The following is a 21,313-nucleotide window of genomic DNA, read 5'->3' on the forward strand; positions in this document are numbered from 1 at the left end:
GCTGTTCTCCCTGTATTGACTTCCTTCCAGAGCTGAGAAATAAACTATGGGTAAAGAAAACCTACTCCTGACTCACTGAGAGCTATGCAGATGGAGGTGCGCAGGAATGATGGGGGCGGGATGCTGAACCAGGCATCAGAAGACCTGGCTTTTCATCACAGCCCTTCCACGAACTGTGAAAGTGATTGCTCACACTCACTTACTTCCTTAATTCCATTTATCTGTAAAATGGGGATAACAACAAGTGTCCTTCCTACAGCACAAAAGTATAACAAGAATCAGAAGAGACTAGGCTGGGCATGTTCTTTGTAAAGCCCAATACACATGAGGGATTGATTATCTAGAGACCTTAGTCTATAAAATGTCCTATGGGAGCCAAAATAGAGCCTTGAGAAAACAAGGGGACTAAAGAACAAGAGAGAGATGGCCTATCTATATGTTCCTGTGCATTTTCTGCCAAAGTGCCTATTTGCAATAAAAACCTGGGATTGAGGTAAACATTAAGGCACAAGTACACTTCCGAGGTTTGCCACACCAAGCCACAAACTGTTCTGGAAAGGACTGGCTGTGTAAATGCATCATTGTATTTTCCACCACAGTAGTTGTAACACAATCAATAAAGGTACAGCAAATACCTGATGAATGGAAATGTGAAGCTTTTCTTTATTTGTCCTTTAAAAGAGTGATATCAGTCCTAGGAGTGGGTAGGAAGGAACAAATCGGATGACCCCCTTCCTGTAAAGGAACTCGGATATACATACCCCACCCACCTGCACCCCCATCCCCCCAAAAAAAAGGAATGAATAAAGGGAACTGGGTGGGGCAATGTGAAATATTTTTATTGGAACACTGAGTTCAAGAAAGAACACCTTTAAACTCCAGTCCAAATAGGTTAACATTTTTAAATGTTAACGATTCTGTTGATTATCACTTGAATTCTCCCAGGGAATGACTGTAAACCGCATGATTGCAGGATGTCACCTCTTTTGTTCATTTTTGTGTCTCCAGGGCCTAATGCGGTACTCACATGTATTTGGTGCACATTAAATATTTATGAAATAAATGAGTAAATGGATACTACCCTAAAAGTTCGGTGACACATTCACATTTTTAAAGGCAGAAATTGAGATTCCAAGAGATTAGGTTGCTTCCATAAGGTCCTAGTGAAACTCGGACTTGAAGTGAGATTTCATTTCCAAGCAAAGATATTTGCTAATACATTGTACTGCTTCTAGATTATGAAAGATGGTGGGGATAAAATGAGATAAAATGGGATAAAATTAACATTTTCTTTAGCATTAGCCATAGAGCATCCTTAGCCCATTCTAAAACTTGGTTTGTCTTCTGAGTTTAATGAGTCAGAATTTAGTTTATTAAGCCTTCCAATAATACTGACCTGATGGAACAACTCTTCCCTGAGAAGTATCTGGAAAGATAAAAGCACTGAAAATTTCTTACAAGGTATTTTTGCTTTGGTTTCGATTTTATTTTATCATTTTTAAACTATCTTTCAGGGTCAAGGTGTCATGCGCATGAATGTTATCAGTTCCTTGGTTGCGATAACTGGGATTACTTTCACCATTCTCAGCTACAGACATCAAGACAAGTACTGCCAGACGTCTTCCCTTGAAGAAATATGTGTTTTCGGTAGAACTCTTTTCATTGTAAGTGGTCTTATTTTGCATGATGAATCTCTAAAATCTTATCTGAACTGTGTCTGTGATGTAATGATTCATTGATTTTTATTTTATTAAATGAAGTTGTGTCAGCATTTGAACTGACGGTTGAGAAGGGTACTGTGGGGTTACTGTTACAATGATTAAGGAGCGATATTTTCTGGACTTGAATCCTGTTCACATAAGCTTGTCACCTTGGCCTAACATTGTATTCTCTCTAAGCTTCGGTCTTCCTCAAGTGGAAAATGAACATAGTAAGAATGCTTACCTCATGGGTTGTTGTGAGGATTGCTTAAATTAAAACAGTACCTTGCACAGTTAAATAGTCAATAGGTTTAGCTAATACAATTATTATGGCCATTGATTGAATTAAATGCTACTGTTTCAGCATTAATGAACAAAATGATCTAAAAGTTTGCTCAATAACACTAAGATCAAAATACAGTGGGGGAAGGTATTTAGATGTCATTTAATAAAGTAAGGATTTTTATAAGCTTAAGACATACATTATTTCACATAATTGTGGCTATTTTATTCATTAAAGCAGATGAGAGATCTTTTACCAGGAAATGTAATTGTCTGTGCAATTTAAAGTATTTATCTAACAAGTAATCAATGACATTATTTTTAAGCATGTCAGTGACTCTGATAGGCCTTTCTCTCTAGTTCCCTAGGCAAGTCCTGGGGTTTTATTTTATTCCTACCAGCTATATCTTGAAGCATGGGTTCTATAATTTGAAGAATATTTGAATCTGTCAGAAGGGAAATAAAGTGGAATCACAGAAAATGGTCTTCCTCAGTAAATAAGAAATGAGAAGTTAGTTCCTGAATACAAGAATTTATTTAATCCTCACAATCACTCAGTGAAGTGGTCCTAGGGACTTCTCTCATGTGTTCTGAGATAAATTCTAAAATTAGACTCATGATAGATTACTAAAGAAAGCCAGAAAACAACATAAACAATAAAACCCTGTCCTAACTGGGCCAAGAACACGATACAACATTACAATTCTTGGCCATTGCTGAATGGACAGGAGCCAACTACTGTTTGTTACGTTGGTATATACAAGGAAGAACTTGTATATACCGAAAGGGTTAAATCTCCAGATATATGAAATTCTTCTATTTCCTGCTCTCCATGGATGGGTATTGCAAGATTAGTTACCTGCATACAGAACCATGAACAATCTCTTCCTAGTTCTCACTCACATAACTTAACAATTTCTTGCTGTAACCCAAACATCATAAGCTATCTTGGGCTGACACCTGTCCTAAAGACCGATCTATTGTCTATACTGTGGCCAGAGTAATCATTTAAAAATGTAAATCTGAGCCATTACTTAATGGCTTCCTGTAAAACGTATGATGATTAAGACCCAAATCTTAACAGCCTTACCAAACCCTGTAACCCCTATCCTACCTACCTTTCCAACATTATTCCAGGACTTCATCCTTCTCACTCCTCCACACTCCAGCCACTTCCTATAATCCCTTAATGTGTCAAGTATCCACAGCCCCAACATGATCATAGGATCAGCTTCTTCTGGCTTTGAACAGTCACCAGGCCAGTTATACAATTAACTCATCCTCATACTTAAATCTCAACTGAAATACCACTTCTTTAAGGAAGTTCTTCCTGACCTCACCTCTATGCTCATATCTGCATAGATTCCCCATTATAGTAGCGCATAGCTCCCAATCCTTCTTCACAGCATTTATCACAATTTAGTTAGGTAAATAATTATCTAATTACTTGTTATTGTCTGCCTCCCTTACCATGATGTAAGTTCTACAAAATCCAAGACCAGGTATATCTTGTTCAATGGAGAAAGTCAGTAAATTGCATACAATAAGGTCTTCATACATTTCAGTTTTACCAACAAATATTGAATATTTAAGATTTTGGGTGTATTGCAGGGAAACCAAGATTCAGAAACACACAGTTATTTGTTCAAGGTTAAGTGGGACCTTGGACCCACTTTTTTTTTTTTTTTTTTTGAGATGGAGTTTTGCTCTTGTTGCCCAGGCTGGAGTGCAATGGTATGACCTCGGCTCACCACAACCTCCGCCTCCTAGGTTCAAGCAATTCTCCTGCCTCAGCCTCTCTAGTAGCTGGGATTACAGGCATGCACCACCAGACCCAGTTAATTTTGTATTTTTAGTAGAGACGGGGTTTCTCCATGTTGGTCAGGCTGGTTGCGAACTCCCAACCTCAGTTAATCCGCCCGCCTTGGCCTCCCAAAGTGCTGGGATTACAGGCGTAAGCCACCGCGCCCGGCTGACCTTGGACCCACTTTAACTCAGGTCTTTCTGTCTTCATAGTTTAAACTTTTGAGACACCATAAGGTACCATGTTACTTCTTAATATAAACATTACCTTAAAGCAAAATGGGCACAATGGCAATCTGTGGACTACATCCAGCCTGCATTTATGTTCTATCTAGCTCTTTAGGGAAAAACAAACAAAATAGGCATTATGGTATCCATGTTCCCACATGACAACAATTGGCTGGAATTGAGTAATGGATGCCTCCTATGAATACTATTACTCTCTACTCTTCCCCTGTTTAGTTCACAATGACTGCCCAGCTCCCATGGACACTGGAGTTTGTTATCCCTGCCTTATCAGAAAGACACAAGATGAAAATTGTGCAGTGTCTGATGGCTACAGAACCATCCAAAATATGGGTTTCCCATACTTGGTGATAGAGTGTAAGGGGTTCTCAGCTTATATATTTAAAATAACAGCTCTCATTTCAAATGCCATTTATTTCTCCTCATTATTTGCAGGGAATTTTGTCAATCTTACTGATCATCAGCATAGCAGAGCTCAGCATCTCTGTGACTATTGCATCCTTTAGAAGCAAGTGCTGGACACAGTCAGATGAGGTGTGTTCTGATGTCTCTTAATATTATTAAGAGAACAGGTTCCTGTTCCTGTTGGGATACTGCACACAGTGATGTTTGATCTATTAGTAGGAAGAGCAGCATGCTCAGATGCTGAAATAAAACATCTAAATTTAAGAAGGTCAGAGAGGGGCAAGCTTAAGATTGAAGCTTACCCCACCATCTGAAACGACTATGCTTTCCTTTCTTGTACTATCTGCTTTATACTCAGTCATTTCTGTTAAGACATAGCTCCTTATGTCCCTGCCAAAAATATGTAATATCAGACTTAATGGGAACCCAAATTACTGTGACATGGGGTGTGTATTCTTGGATCATAAGATGTGTGACACAATTCCACCACCACAAAAGAAATAGGAAAAAAAACTATTAATACTGATACTACATAGTATTTATAATAATTGTTATAGATTATATTTACTGAATTCTGACTATGTCAGTCACTGTTATAATCACTGAGTACCAACTTAATCTTAACAAAACTATTATAACATCTTTATTTTACATATGAAAGAAGTAAGGCACAAAGAGGCTAAACTAACCTCTCCAGTATCACACAACATCAGAATTCTGACCCCTGTGATACGTCTCCAGAGCCTGCTCCCTAAGTCCCAAATACCAGTACAGGCCTTTTGATTCATGGAGTTTTCATTTCTCTCTCTAGCTCTCTCTTTTTTTTACATCAACTTTATAGAAGTATCATTTATAAACAACAAAATGTACCTATGTTTAGCTACCATTACAATCAAGGTATAGTGCATTCCTGGCATCCCAAAAGGTTCACTGGAACCCCTTTGTAGTCAATGTTCTCATCATCTAGATTGGTTTTGACTTTCCCAAATTTCATATTCATGGAATCATAAGTAAGTACTCTCTGTATATGGCTTATATGGCTTCTTCCACACAGAAATATGTTTTCGAGAGTCCTCCATGCTGTTGCCTCTATCAAGAATTCATTCCCTTTATGTATGGGTACACCACAATTTGTTTATCAATTTATCTTTTTTTTTTGTAAGTCGAGACCTCACTCCATCACCCAGGCTGGAATGCAGTGGCACTGTCTCGGCTCACTGCAGCCTCAATCTCCTGGACTCAGGCAACCCTTCCACCTCAGCCTCCCAAATAGCTGGGACTGCAAGCATGCGCCACCACCCCCAGCTAAATTTTTTTTGTAATTTTTTTGTAGAAATAGGGTTTTGCCACGTTGCTCAGGCTGGTCTTAAACTCCTTGGCTCAAGTGATACACCCACCATGACCTTCCAAAGTTCTGGGATTACAGGTGTGCGCCACTGCGCCCAGTCCATTTACCTTTTGATGGGTATTTAGATTGTTTAAAGTTCTGAACTATTATCAATAAGTTACTAAGAATATTTGAGTTCACATGTTTATGTGGACATATTTTCATTTCTCCTGGAGTGTTGCATCTAGGATTTGATTGCGAGATCGTATGGTAACCAGATGTTTAACTTTATAAGAAAATACCAGTTTGTCAAAGTGGTTGTCTTGCTTTTCATTCTCATCAACAATGTGTGAGAGGGACAGTTGCTTCATAACATCATTAACACTTGAAACTGTCAGTTTTATTAATAATTTAGCTATTTTAGTGGGTATGTAGTGGCACCTCATTGTAGTTTTAATTTACATTTCCCTAATGACTAATGATGATGACACTCTTGCTATATGTTTATTATCCATTTGTGTATCTTTTTTTGAGATGTCTGTTCAAATATTTAGCTGAATTTTATTGGATTATCTTCTTCTTATTGGCCTTATAGCAGCCTAATTAATTCTTAATACAAATCCTTTACAAATATTTTTTCACACTGTGACTTGCCTTTTCATTTTCTTAATGGCTTCTTTGAAAAAAACAAATTTGATGAAGTTCCATTTATCATTTTTGCTTTTACAGTTACGGTTTTTGTGTTCTGTTTAACAAAGTTTTCCCTACCCCCAAATCATGAAGGTTTTCTTCTATCTTTTCCTACAGAAGTTTTATAATTTTAGCTTTTGTGTTTAGATGTATGGTCTATTTTAACTTAACTTTCATGTACAGTTGTAGGGTAAGGTTAGAAGTTAATGCACATCCCCCCTCATGGAGATATCCAGTTGTTATGCCATTTGTTGAAAATGCAGTGCTTTCCTCCATCACCTTGGTATTTTTGTTGAAAATCAATTTACTTATTATTTATCTGTAGGTCTCTTTTGGATAGTGTATTTTGTCCCTCTGGCCACTATGTCTATCCTTCCACGTATCCTACACTCTCTTAATTTATGCATTTTTAGAGTAATTCTTTTGCATTGTGGTGAAATACATATAACATAATATTTATCATTTTAGCCATTTGTTCAAATCATTGAATACATTAATAATGTTGTGTAACTCTAACCACTATCTATGCCCCAAAATTTTTCATCATCCCCAACACAAACTCTGTACCACAAAACAATCACTCCCCGATTCCCCTCCCGATTGCCCCTGGTACCCTCTATCCTACTTTCTATATTGTGAATTTGCCTTTTCTAGAGACCTCATATAAGTGGAATCTTACAATATTTGTCCTTCTCTAACTGGCTTATTTGAGTAAGCATAATATTTTCAAGATTAATCCATGTTGTAGCATATATCAAAATTTCATTCCTTCTATGACTAAATAAAATTCCATTTTGTGTATATACCATATTTTGCTTAGCCATTAATTTGTTGATGGACACAGATATTTCTGCCTTTTGTATATTGTGAATAATGCTGTTACGAACATTGGTGTAAAAATATCTGCTCAAGTCCCTGTTTTCAATTCTTTTGGATATACACCTAAGAGCAAAATTGCTGGGTCATATGGAAGTTCTGTGTTTAATGTTTTTAGAAAATGCCAAATTGTTTTTCACATTGGTTGCGTCATCTTACATTTCCACCAGCAGTGTACAAGGATTCCAATTTCTCCACATCTCCATCAATACCAACCAACAGGGGAAAAGGAGTAATTATTTTCCATTTATTTTTAATTTTCAATTTATGATTGACACATGATAATTGTACATATTTATGGGGTACAGTGTGATGCTTCAATGCATGTTACATTTTCTAATGATCAAATCATGGTAATTACCACATTCATCACTTTAAACATCATTTCTTTATAGTGATGACATTCAAAATTTTCTCTTCTAGTCACCTGGAAATATACACTACGTTGTAATTTGCTATAGTCACGCTACTATGTATAGAACTTATTCTTACTATCTATAGTAAGTAAGAACTTATTCTTCCTGTCTAGAATTTTATACCCATTGACCAATCTTTCCCGGTCCTCCCATCCTCCCTACCTTCCCTAGCCTCTGGTAACCACTATTCTGGTCTTCACTTCTATGAAGTCAACTTTTTTAGATTCCAAATATGAGTGAGATCACGCAGTGTTTGTCTTTCTCAGCCTGGCTTATTTCACTTAATATAATGTCCTCCAGGTTAATTCATGTTGCCACAAATGACAGAATTACATTCTGTTTTATGGCTGAATAGTATTCTATTGTTTGTGTGTGTGTGTATATTATATATATATGTAATATATCATCCATATTATATATATATATATTACATTTTCTTTATTCATTTATGTGTAGATAGGCATTTAGGTTGATTCCTTATCTTGGCTCTTGTGAATAGCACTGCAATAAATATGGGAGTACAGATGTTTCTCCAACTGTCTTCATTTCCTTTGAATATATATCCTGTAATGGGATTTCTGAATCATATTTGTTTTTATCACGGCCATCTTTTTTCCTTCTTTCTTTCTTTCTTTCTTTCATTTTTATACAAAGACTATGTCACTTAGGCTACATTGGCACAAGATCATAGCTCACTGCAGCCTCAAACTCCTGGGCTCAGGTGATTCTCCTGTCTCAGTCTCCTGAGTACCTGGGACGAAAGCCATGTGCCACCACACCCAGATAAATTTTTATTTTCATTTTTATTTTTATTTTTGTAGAGACAAGGTCTTGCTATGTTGTCAGGGCTGGTCTTGAACTCCTGCCTTTAAGCCATCCTTCCACCTTAGCCTTCCAAACTGCTGGGATTAAAGGCATGAGTCACCACACCCAGCCTTATATAATGGCCATCTTAATGGGTGTGAAGTGGTATCTCATGCTTTTGATTTGCTTTTACCTAATGATTTGATGTTGAGCATCCATGTATACATCTTCTTTGGAGAAATATCTATTATAGTCTTGCCTGTTTCTTAATTGGGCTGTTTGTTTTTTGTTGTTGAATTGTAGAGTTCTTTATATATTCTGGATCTTAGTTCCTTAGTAGATATATGATTTGCAAATATTTTCTCCTATTCTGTAGGTTGTCTTTGCACTTTCTTGATGACATTTTGACGCACAAAAGTTCTTTATTTTTATGAAGTCTAATTAATCAATTATTTTGTTGTTGTCTTCTGTGCCTTTCTTGTCACATCCATGAAATTATTGCCAAATTGTCATGAAGATTTCTTCCAACTTTTTTCCATGAAATGTATAGTTTCAGCTCTTAGGGTTAGTGTCTGATTGATTTTGAGTTAATGTTTGTATATGGCATAAGGTAAGGGTCCAACTTTATTCTTTCACATATGGATGCCCAGTTATTCCAGCATCATATGTTGAAAAAATTCCTTTCCCCATTGAATATTCTTGGTGTCTATGTTGAAAATTGATTTACTATATATGTGATATATGTGAGCATTTATTTCTGAATAATTCCATTGGTCTATATATCTTCCCTTATGCTGGGTACCACATTGTTTTGTTTTTTGTTTGTTTTTTTTTTTTTTTGATGGAGTCTTGCTTTGTCACCCAGGCTGGAGTGGAGTGGCGATATCTCAGCTCGCTGCAAACTCTGCCTCCTGGGTTCAAGCAATTCTTCTGCCTCGGCCTCCCAAGTAGCTGGGACTATAGTCGTGTGCCACCATGCCAGACTAATTTTTGTATTTTTAGTAGAGACGAGGTTTCACCATATTGGCCAGGCTGGCCTCGAGCTCCTGACCTCAGGTGATCCACCTGCCTCGGCCTCCCAAAGTGCTAGGATTACAGGCATGAGCCACTGCGCCCGGCCCCATATTGTTTTAATTAGTGTAGCTTTACAGTATGTTTCAAAGTTTGAAAGTATAATCACTCAAACTTTATTATTCTTTTTCATTATTGTTCTGGCTATTCAGGGCCTCTTAAAATTCCATATGAACTTGAGGATCCATTCTTCCATTTCTGAGAAAAAGACTGTTGGAATTTTGATAGAATTGTATTGAATGTGCATATTGCTTTGAGCAGCACTGACATCTTAACAATTTTAAATCTTTGTATAAATGAACAAAAGATGTCTTTTCATTTATTTAGGTCTCTAATTACTTTCGGCAATGTCTTGTATTTTTTAGCATAGAGGTCTTTCATCCCCTTGGTTAGATTTATTCTAAAGTATATAATTATTTTAGGTGGAATTATAAATGAAATTGCTTTTTAAATGTTATTTTTATATTGTTTATTGCTGTTATACAGAAACAACAATGATTTTTTGTGGGTTGCTCTTATATCTTGAAACTTGTTGAATTCCTGTATTAGGTCTAGTAGCTTTCTTGTGGATTTGGGAGGATTTTCTATATAGGAAGATCATGTCATCTGGAAATAGAGATGGCCTTAATCTCTTCTTTTCTAATTTGGATGAATTTTATTTCTTTTTATTTTCTAATAGCTCTAGCTAGAACTTTTAGTACAATATTGAATAGCAGCAGTGAAAGAAAGCATTCTTATATAGTTCCTGATCTTAGGGGGAAAGCTTTTAATCTTTCACCACTGAGCCACTGAGTATGATATTAGCTGTGGGTGTTTTATAAATAAACTTTACATATTGAGGAATTTTCCATCTCTTCCTAGTTTTATGAGAGGTTTTCTCATGAAAGGCATTTCATCAAATGCCTTTTCTACTCCAAGTGAGATGATTGTGTGGGGGTTTTCCAACATTATATTAATGTGACATATTACATTTATTGATTTTCTTATTGTACTATCCTTGTATTTTGCTTATAAATTTCCCTTCATCATATGAATAATACTTTTCTAATATTTTGTTGGCAATTTTTGTATCTACACTTATAAAGGATATTAATCTGTAATTTTCTTTTCCTGTAAAATAATTATCTGTTTTTTGGTATCAAGGTAATGGTGGCCTCATAGAATGAGTTAGGCAGTTTTCCCGTCTCTTCAAGTTTTCAGAAGAGTTTGAGAATAATTTTTTTTTCCTTTAAATTTTGGTAGAATTCACTGGTGAAGCCATCTGATCCAGAAGTTTCTCTTTTTGGGAAGTTTTAGATTACGAATCTTTTCACTTGTTATGGATCTGTCAGGATTTTCTATTTCTTCTTGAATCATTTTAGGTAGTTTGTGTGTTGCAAGGAATTTGCCCATTTCTTATACAGTATCTGATTTTTTGGCATATAATTTTTTACAGTATTCTTTTTTTTTTTTTTACTTTTTTTTTTTAATTATACTTTAGGTTTTAGGGTACATGTGCACAATGTGCAGGTTTGTTACATATGTATCCATGTGCCATGTTGATTTCCTGACAGTATTCTTTTATAATACTTTTTCTCTTTATAAGGTCAGTAGTAATGTCCTCACTTTTATGTCTTGTTTTAGTTGTTTTATTGTCTTTTTGCTTTTCAGTATAGGTAAAGGTTTATCAATTTTGTTGATCTTTTAAAAGAATCGACATTTGGGTTCACTGAATTTCTCTATTGTTTTTCAATTCTCTATGGAGATTTCTCTTCTGCCCCACTAAAATTATGCTAGAGTAATTCTTGAAATCAGGTAGTGTAAATCTTCCAACTTTGTTCTTTTTCAAAATTGTTTTGGCTGTTCTAGGTCACATGAATTTCCATATAAGTTTTAGAATTAGTTTATTGATTCCTACAAAAATCTTGCTGGGATTTTGGTTGGAATCGTACTGAACCTATAGATAATTTATAAACAATTTACTTCTTAGTAATATGTAGTCTTCTCATCCATGTCCATGAAACATGTCTATATTGTCTTACATCTCATTTCATTTCTCTCAGCATTATTTTATTATTTGCAATGTATAAGTCTTATGCACACTTTGTTAAATGTATCTATAATTATTTCATTTTTTCTTAATATTGTACATGGTGTTTTTATTTTATTTTTTAAATGTTCACTCCTACATATAGAAATGCAATTTATTTTTACATACTGGTCTACTATGACCTTTCTAAACTAACTTATTAGTTCCCACAGCTTTTTTTAATAGAGTTTCTAGAATTTTCTTAGTAGATAACCATTTTAAGTATTAATAAAGACATTTTTACTCCCAAACTTTATGCCTCATTTTTCTTGCCCTATTACACTGTGTACTCTCCAATACAATGTTTAAAATAAGTGATGAAAATAGTCTTTCCTTGTTCTTGATCTTAGGGTGAAAATGTTCAATATTTTACCCTTAAATATGATGTTTTTCATAGGTTTTTTACAGAGTAAATTTACCCTGTTACGCAGATTTTTTTAAATCATGAATGGGTATTGGCTTTTGTCATTTTTCATCTCACGCTTTCATCTTTATTGTATTATCTGTATTTTATACAACTAGAGGAGAGTACAAACTCTGTTTTAAGCCTTTTAGAAACAATATTAAAATAAGTTACTCACATTAAATAACGCTTCAATTGAATTCAGTGAATACAGATCTTTAATCCACTAATGGCATAGTAATGTGCAAAGTACAACAGGGGATTCAAAAATAATAAAATATGTACCTTGATCTCAAGAAAAGGAAAGGGAAAGTGAACTCTACGTTTACAGAGAAATTTCTCTGTGCCAGTTTCTGTGCTTGAAAGTATTATTTCATATGGTCTTTAGTCATAGCCACCCTGAAGTAGGAAGTAGGTGAAGTTATTAATACAAGAAGCATAGATCAGAGAGGAAAGCACAGGACCTTGGATTCAACTACAATGTTTAAATCCTTCCCAGGTAAACAGCTCTACGATACTGGTCTGATTATTTAACATCTGAACCTCAGTTCCCTCCATTCTAAAAGAAGGATACTAACTTCACAGGGATGTCATACCAATTTTTTTGTGATGACTCTGGAACTTTGTCTAGCATCTGGTAATCACTGAGTTCTCAGTAATGATGAGGAAATTTAAAGCCATAGCACTTAAGAGCTTGAATAAACAGAGAAACTATAATTCTTTCTTCCAAACCTCTTTTTAAGTGGAAGAATAAATTAAAATTCACATGAAACAAAAATTTGAGGATTTTTAGAAATATAGAAATCTCTTCCAAAGTACCATTTATACTCACATAAATAGTCCTTCAATAGGGATAAAATATAGATGTGAAAAACTAATCAGGAGAGTGAGAAATGCAATGTATTATGTAAGAGAATGTGTAGATTCTCAATCTAGGCCTGTTATTAGCCAATGAGGTAAGCATAATTAATTCATTTAATCACTGAGTTCTGATCCACTTCATCAAATAGAACAAGTAGTCTATTCTGACTCTATGAATTATCTCAGAAAGGTGTAATTCATGGAGTCAGAATAAAAAGCAGCAGGTTGTGCTGCAGTAACAACCTCCTAAAAATTATAATAATAACATGAGAACTAATGGGAAGCATTGCAGGTTGTATCAGATGCAGTCATTTAGCTGTTTAAAAAACTCCAATAGCTTCCTCTGATTTGTAATGGAAAGTCCAAATTTCCTAGCCTAGCATACCATCTAATAATATCAGTAATATCTAACTGCTTACCATCTGCCATCACACCATGCTATATCACTATCTTGTGTTTTTTTACCTGCTAATCCACTGCTGCTTCTACCTGGATTCTGACTCCTGTCTTATTTCATCTTACTGTCTATGCCTGAGTAATTCCTACTCAGCTGTTTAAGATATAGATTAAATATTGCCTCTTCTGTAAAGCATTTCCAGGTTGTCTCAGAATTAGGTCATCTTCTATGTTCCCATAAAGCACTAGGTACCTATTTATGTAATTGCATTTGCTGAACTGTATTACTATTATCTATTTATATGTCGATGTACAGATAGTTGTGAGCACCTTAAGGGAAAATCCCACATCTAATTGTCTTCGATTCCCAGCATTTAGTTCATCTAGATGATCAATAAACCATTATAGATTAAGCATGAATATATGAATATTGACTAGATGATATAAAATGTCTCAGAAGCTTTATAATATTAAGTATGGGAGGAATTTTTGAGGCAATCTTAATCAAATTCCTCTATTCAATATTTGAAAAACTAAAAGGTGATGACTTTTCTAAAATAATACCAATAAGTTGATGGTAAAGGCAGGACTGGCATTCGTTTTCTGCCTTCTCATTTAGATGTTATTTCCTATCTACTGTCTTAAGTCAGAGATGAAAAGTAACTTGGAAAACAAAAAAAAATTAGACATGATGCTGTCATATTAATTACCCTCATCCTTGCTTTTATAGGTTCTGTTTTTCTTGCCTTCGGATGTTACTCAAAATAGTGAACAACCTGCCCCAGAAGAAAATGCTCAATTACAATTTGTGCTTCAAGAAGAGTTTTCCAGTGATGATTCAACTACAAATGCACACTCTGTTTTCTTTGGAGGCTATGCTTTCTTCAAGTTAAGACTCTCTAGAAGTCCTTTAGTCTCCCAACCAGGTAATAAAGGTAGAGAATTTGTGCCAGATGAACAAAAGCAAAGTATCCTTCCATCTCCCAAATTTTCAGAGGAAGAAATTGAACCTTTGCCTCCCACACCAGAGAAAAAGCCCTCAGAAAATATGCCCATTCAGCTAGACTCTACATTTAAACAAATGAAAGATGAAGATCTACAATCTGCTATTGCACAACCTTCCCAAATGCAAACCGAGCTTCTGCAGGACCAAGCTGTGTCACTCCAAGTTTTTCCATCCCATTCTGCACTAAAACTCGAAGATGTATCACCTGAAGACTTGCCATCCCAAGCTCTACCAGTAGAAGGCCTGTCAGAACAATCCATGCCATCTAAGTCTACATCATCCCATGTCAAACAGTCTTATAATCTGACAGCTAATGACCTGCCCCCTCAAGGCATACTATCCCAAGACACACCATCTCAAGATATGCTGTTTCATGACATGACATCCCAAGACATGCAATCCCTAGACATGCTATCTCAAGAAACACCATCCCACACCATGCAACCCCAAGACATACCTTCCCAAGATGTTCTATCCCAAGCTCTATCAGCCCATGCCATATTACCTGAAGCCTCAACATCCCATATTGTGCAGTTCCCTAAAATACAACACCAACTTCAGCAGCCCCCAGATCTTCAACCAGAAAACACTGAACCTCAAAACCAGCAAATTTTACAAATGTCATATCAAGATATTAGATCAGAAGTTATGGAAGAGACCAAAGAATGGAAATCTGAGGAGGAACTCCATAGAAGAAAATCCTCAAGACAGCATTCCTTAAACCAGCAAACCAAAGCCTTACAATACTTAAGGAGACATTCCTTAGCCATGCAAACCAAAGGCCAGAAATCCTCAAAGAGGCATTCCTTAGATCAGCAAAGCAAAGGCTGGCAATCTTCAAAGCGGAAATCCTTAGACCAGCAAATCAAAGACTGGCTATCCCCAAAGAGGCACTCCATAGATAAGCAAGCTCAACTTAAACAAACTAAAGAACAACTCCCAGATCAGCAAGCTGAAGATCAGCAAGTCAAAGGGGAACGATACCCAGAAGGACAATCTAAAGATGGACAAGTTAAAGACCAGCAGACTGATAAGAAGCAACACTCAAAGAAGGAAACCCAGGATCACCAAACTGAAGACCAGCCAGCCCAAGAGAAGAAATCCCTGAAAGGACAATCCGAAAACGTTCAAGCCGAAGGACAGCAAGCTCAGGTGGAGAAAGTGCCAAAATTGTTATGCCAAGATTCAGAATCCCACATACAGCAATATCAATTCTGGCAATCTCCACAAAAGCAATCTCCAGGCTGGACAACCCAGGACTATCAATCTTTTGGCCAAGAATCCCCTGACTGGATAACTCAAGGCTGGAGAAACAAAGATTATAAAGCACGAGAATGGCAATTTGAAATGAAGCACTGGCAAACACGGGATCTATTAGAGAAAGAAGCCCTAAAGCAGAAAGCTCTATACCAAGAAGTCCAAACCCAGCACACAACAGCCCGACATAACCTAAAATGTCAAGACGGTCAAGATAAAGACCAACAAGACCTTCAGTCCAGAGTTACACAAAAAGGAGATACGTATACTAGAGACATCAAACCAGGGGACATGAAATGTATAGAGCAAACCTCAGGGGACCTGCAATCAGAAAATGTGAAGGCAGATTTTCATTCTTCTTCTGGCCAAAGCTCAGTACAAGACACATGTTTTGCCTATTTGTCCAATCTAGATTCAGAACAAGATGTGCAACCAAACACTTCAGCTTCCTCAAATTCATATAAAGAAGATGTGAATTTAACTTGTACTTCATGTGATCCAAGAGATCAACAGCAATCTGAAGGCTCTGACTAACATGCAGAATCTACCCAATACCACACTGTCCCCATTGATGGAATTAAATTGGAAAAAAACAATACTGTCTCCTCCAATCTGTGTTCTCAACTGTGGTTGCTACCTAATTAACTTACAAAAAAACGAAGGGCATGCTGAGCACTCAAACAATTTGTTCTTACTTAAAATAAAATGACAACAAACCAAATGTTAACACTGTATCATCACTTTATGTATGTGAAGAAATAATTCACATGTATACTCCTTGTCATGAAAGTTAGTGCTTCGGTTTATAATCACGATTTCATTTTATAACTTAATATTTAATGGCCCTACTTTGGTATGATGCTAGTATTTGTCGTCTCCCCCTTTTGGCATTATAGGAGTTCAGAAAATCAACCACAGGGAAGTCTATGAAGGCTCTCTAAGGGTTCATGAACCAAAAGAGTCAGCAAGGAAGAAAAATTTCTCCCATTTCCCTGTCTTGCTGTTTCCAATCCTCTTATTTACTCTCCCTCCTCATATTTATGTTGGGGATATATGGACTGAGTTTGTTCAATTATTAATGAGGTAGAATGTGGCAATGAATACAGAATGTGATGATGGAGTGGGAGGGATTAAGATATATCTAGAGATAGGAAAGTAGAAATTAGGGAAGAACAGAGATGCAGATGTCATAATAGAAAATATGACATACTGTATTGTATTGAGTGAAGCTTCAGCTCCCTTCTTTATGCCTGCATTTACTGATTCTAATTTCTCAACCCTTATGACACATAATTTCATCCTCTGTCATCAAAGGAAATTGTGTTATCAAAAGCTATCAGTTACCTCGATCTTCCAAGCCTAATCATGTTTTTTTTTTCAATCCTCTTTCACTTTATCTCTTTGATACATTTGGAAAGGTTAACGATCGCTTTTCTTTCCATTTTTATCACCCCCATTAACTTCTGTGTTTTGCACTTCCTGTTTCAAAAATTCTATAATAGGTATTTCTAGGGATCTCTCCCCAACTTTATTCATTTTTTGTAATGACAATGCACTATTACAGTTCTCTCACCTTCTTGTGAATAATCCAGACTGTCATATTTGTGTCTTCTACAGAATTTCAGCACAAAGGCTTGATTCAAGAATACATTCAATAAAACATTTTTAAGGGCATAAATGGGAGCTTGGAGTCTCTACTTAGAGGTGAACGGAGAAGTCATATGTAGTAGTATAATAAGATACAGAGCTCTTTATGACTGGCTATATGTTCCTTGCTGCCTGTGCCTTTGTAGTAAAATATTAGTTTCCTGAGCTTCACATGATTGCTTGACCTTGACAGAGTCCTTATCTGAGTTAGCCTTTAGCGCCTGAATGACCACCACCTGGTATTTAACTTACTCTGAATAATATTAATAATTTCTACCTTTTGCTTTAGCTAGATTAGCACATGTTTCTACAGTGCTTATGTAAAGAGTTTAACTTTCAGTCTACAAACTTGGGTGTTTAGGAAGTATATATATATATATATATATATATATATATATATATATATATAGAGAGAGAGAGAGAGAGAGAGAGAGAGAGAGAGGGAGAGAGAGAGACTGTGTGTGTATATATATATACACACACAATTTTGTATCAAATTCTTTGAGAATCCAGCCTACACAGTTACTCTTGCCAATTCATCCCTATATCTACCCAACATACACACATACATTTCTGCAGAAATGTACAAAGATCCTGGAATCTTAAATAGTACCAAGCAACTGGAGAGGCAATTTCCATCATCAGTGACTAGTCCACACCAGTTACCACTGAGAAACTTACAGGCCCAGTTCAAGTACACCTTATGTGTCCTGTGAGCTTGTTGCTTCTATGCTACATTTGGAACACGGGAATTTTTCCAAAATTGCAAGAATACAATGCCGACAGGTTAGACTTACAATGTGAGAATGGAAGAATGTAAAAAACCACTTCTTCTGAGGCCTTTCCATCCCACTGAGGGAGATGCTAAGGGGCAGGTCAGAAGCTCCCAAAGCCCCCAGAACCCATAGTTACCTTTCTAGTCTACAGAAGACTCTCTTTTCTCTCTGTTTCTCGAAGGCATTTTCCCTTGACATCCCCTTTCTGAGACACCTAATACTGTCCTATCAATGAGTTTGGGTCTAAAGTTGACAAAATCAAATGTGTTTAAGACCCATAAGGAAATATAATGTTTGAAGTATCTATTTAAAAGACAAAATGCAAAAGGCTGTGGGAAACTAGAAAATTTATGATTGGCTTAAAGAAAACCTAATTTTTTTATTAAAAACTGTCTTATTCCATATATAATATGTCTTTCCTAGAATATTTCAGGCTTATTTGTAGTAAAATTGGGAAAAGTTGATTTGAGATACTACTACCTTATACACTCAGTTCCCAAGAACTATGGAAAAAAAAATAAGCTGGCTGCTTACAATTGCATTTTCATTTACTAGAATCAATATCCTACAGCTAAATTACACTTCCCAGCTGCCTTGCATCTAGGTAGGTGAGATGGTAACTATTGCCAATGGAATGTAAAGTTTGACTCCTAAAATCACCAACATTATTTCTACAATATTTTTTTCCCTTGTGCACTGGCCAGATGCAGAGAATCTAGGATCCACAAGATCCTGAGTCTCTAGAGAATGGAGCCTGGTCCATAAATCTTGGTGTAGATTACTTCCAGTTTGAATATTCAACTGGATTGTGATCTGAAAGAAAAACCCTTATTAGGGCAAGGAATGCATGGAGCTGCTTGGCTAGAAGGTAATCTAAGCTGAGTAATAGAGTCTTTAAGTCACAAAAAAAGTCAAATCTTGCTCAAAATGGCAGGACTCTTACTCGTATCTCCTTGTGTTAGTTACCTATTGCTGCATAACAAATTACCACAAAGGTAGCTGCTTAAAACAACAAGCTTATTATCTCTCAGTTCAGAAGCCCAGGAAAGCTTGGGTTAAATTATTTGTTCAGAATATCACATGGCTAAAATCAGAGGACTGGCCAGGGCAGTGGTTCTGGGGTTGGGCTCTTCTTCAAAGTTCATCCATTGTTGGAAGAATCCAGTCCTTGTGGCTGCAGGACTGAGGCTCCCATTTCCTTGCTGGCTGTCAGCTGGGAACTGCTCCTTCTCATGTGATCCCTTCCATCTTTAACCCGGTAACAGTGTGTCAAGTCTTCTCAAACCCAAATCTGACTCCCTCTCCTGCATCTGGTTTTAAGGAGTCCTTTTATTACACTGGACTTACTCGAATAATCCAAGATAACCTATTTTAGGATAAATTGATTAATAACATTAAATTTCTGTGCAAAGTTCCCTTTCTCATTGAAGATAACCACAATCAGAAAGATTATGGGCTCCCATAAATAGTCACGTGGAAAAATACACACAATTTTAAAAATTAATGTTTTCCTAATTTCTTAGAAACACGTTTGACTTTTAAAGCAGGAACTAACTGAATTGGTGTTTTAAAGAGATTACTGTGGCTGCAGTGTGGAGGATGAACTTGGAGAAAGAAAGATGGAGGCAGGGAGTCAATTAGGAAACTCTTGAAATAGTGAAGAAAGAGGTACTAAGTGATCTAGGGATGTATAGAAGAGTAGAGACTAAAATGATAATTCAAGAGTAAGATTGTCAGGATGGGACAGGAACTAGAGGTGTAGAATTGAGGAAAATGAAGAATAAACCATCTGCTGTAGCTTAAAAGATTAGCTGGCTAAGACATCATTACCATCAACACAACAGAGGACGAGGCACAAGTTGGAGCAAGAGTAAGGGGCATAGGCAGTTCTTTCTAGTGTGGTGTATTAGTCAGGGATCTCCAGAAAAACAGAACCAGAGGAATAGACAGATAGACAGATAGATACAGATAGATATATAGATGATAGATATATAGAAGATAGATAGATGAGGAATTGGCTCACATGATTATAAGGCTGAGAAGTCCCAAGATCTGAAAGCTGGAGACCCAGGAGAGCTGATGGTATAGTTCCAGTCTAAGTCCGAAGGCCTCAGAACCAAGAGTTTAAATTCCAGTTCAAGTCTTAGTCTGAAGATAGGAGAAGACCAGTGTCCCAGCTCAAAGACAGGCAGAGAAAGCAAATTCTCTCTTGCTCAGGCTTTGGTTTTATTTAGGCCCTCACTGGAGACATTGAGAGTGACACTGAGTTTTACCACCATTCATGGAATAAGATTTAAAGACACTATTGTTATTTATAATTTAAAAAACAAACAAAAAAGAAAACTAGAGGATCTGGATACTCCTAAGCAGGTGACATCTGGCCACAAGAGTTGACTGCTCTAACTCTGCTTCCAGAGTTGTTCTCTCCAGAGTATGGATATGGATCTTTTTAAAGGAGGGCTTTAACAACAGAGAAAAATAAGAGAAACTTAAAAACAAAGAAAATTGACTTTCAGCTGCAGTAACAGAAGAATGAGAGATTAAATGAGGCCCACCCATACTGGGGAGGGCAATCTGTTTTATTCAGTTTACCAATGTAAAAACCTCATCCAGACACATTCTCATAGACACACTCAGAATAAAGTTTAACCAAAAGTCTTGGCACCTATTGTTCAATCAAGATGATGCATAATTTAACCATCAAAAGGCCATCCCTTGTCAACCTGACACTCATGTGCATCTCCTTAAGCCATACTTAATCTCCAAATAAAGATTAAAAGGTGATAATTCTTCATAATATGTTACAACGGTCATGTATACAACTGGAAATGTACCAACCTCTTCTCAGAAGAAGGGGTAAAGTCTGTGAATGATGTTTACTCTTCTTCTTACTGTCTAGCAACTTCTATGATTTAAATTGTATGATGTAAAGTTAACAATACTTAATACTGTAATATAAACATGCCTTATGTTACATGATTAGAGAATGAGAGAGAACAGATTATGTGTGTGTGTGTGTGTGTGTGTGTAGTTTCTATAACTGGATATGTGGACATAACTTGTATTTATAACTACCTTATTCTACTACCCATTCTGTAGTCCCTTTGCCTTCAGCAAGCACCTTAGCTGGCCATGGTTCTTTATCTGGTAGAATGACCCAAACCTTCACTCCTGAAAAGCCTGGACAATTAGTGGTCCTGCCTGGATTGAGTTGTTGCAGTTTTTGCAGTTTTCTTAATTGACCTTAATCACAGGTCATGGTTATACTAAGAGATGCAT

At 36.4% G+C, this 21,313-nt stretch overlaps 1 protein-coding gene across 1 annotated transcript in view; it reads left to right on the forward strand.

The window, feature by feature from the left end:
• MS4A14 (membrane spanning 4-domains A14) overlaps nt 1-16,330 on the forward strand; it is a 28,191-nt gene extending 11,861 nt beyond the window's left edge. The window contains 4 exon segments of the mRNA XM_003275218.4: nt 1,515-1,664; nt 4,467-4,565; nt 14,079-15,575; nt 15,577-16,330. Coding sequence (XP_003275266.3) covers nt 1,515-1,664; nt 4,467-4,565; nt 14,079-15,575; nt 15,577-15,651 — 1,821 coding nt within the window. The 3' untranslated portion in view covers nt 15,652-16,330.
• The last annotated feature ends 4,983 nt before the right edge of the window (nt 16,331-21,313 follow it).

This window comes from Nomascus leucogenys, chromosome 4, assembly GCF_006542625.1.
Source record: "Nomascus leucogenys isolate Asia chromosome 4, Asia_NLE_v1, whole genome shotgun sequence".
Classification (NCBI taxonomy): domain Eukaryota; kingdom Metazoa; phylum Chordata; class Mammalia; order Primates; family Hylobatidae; genus Nomascus; species Nomascus leucogenys.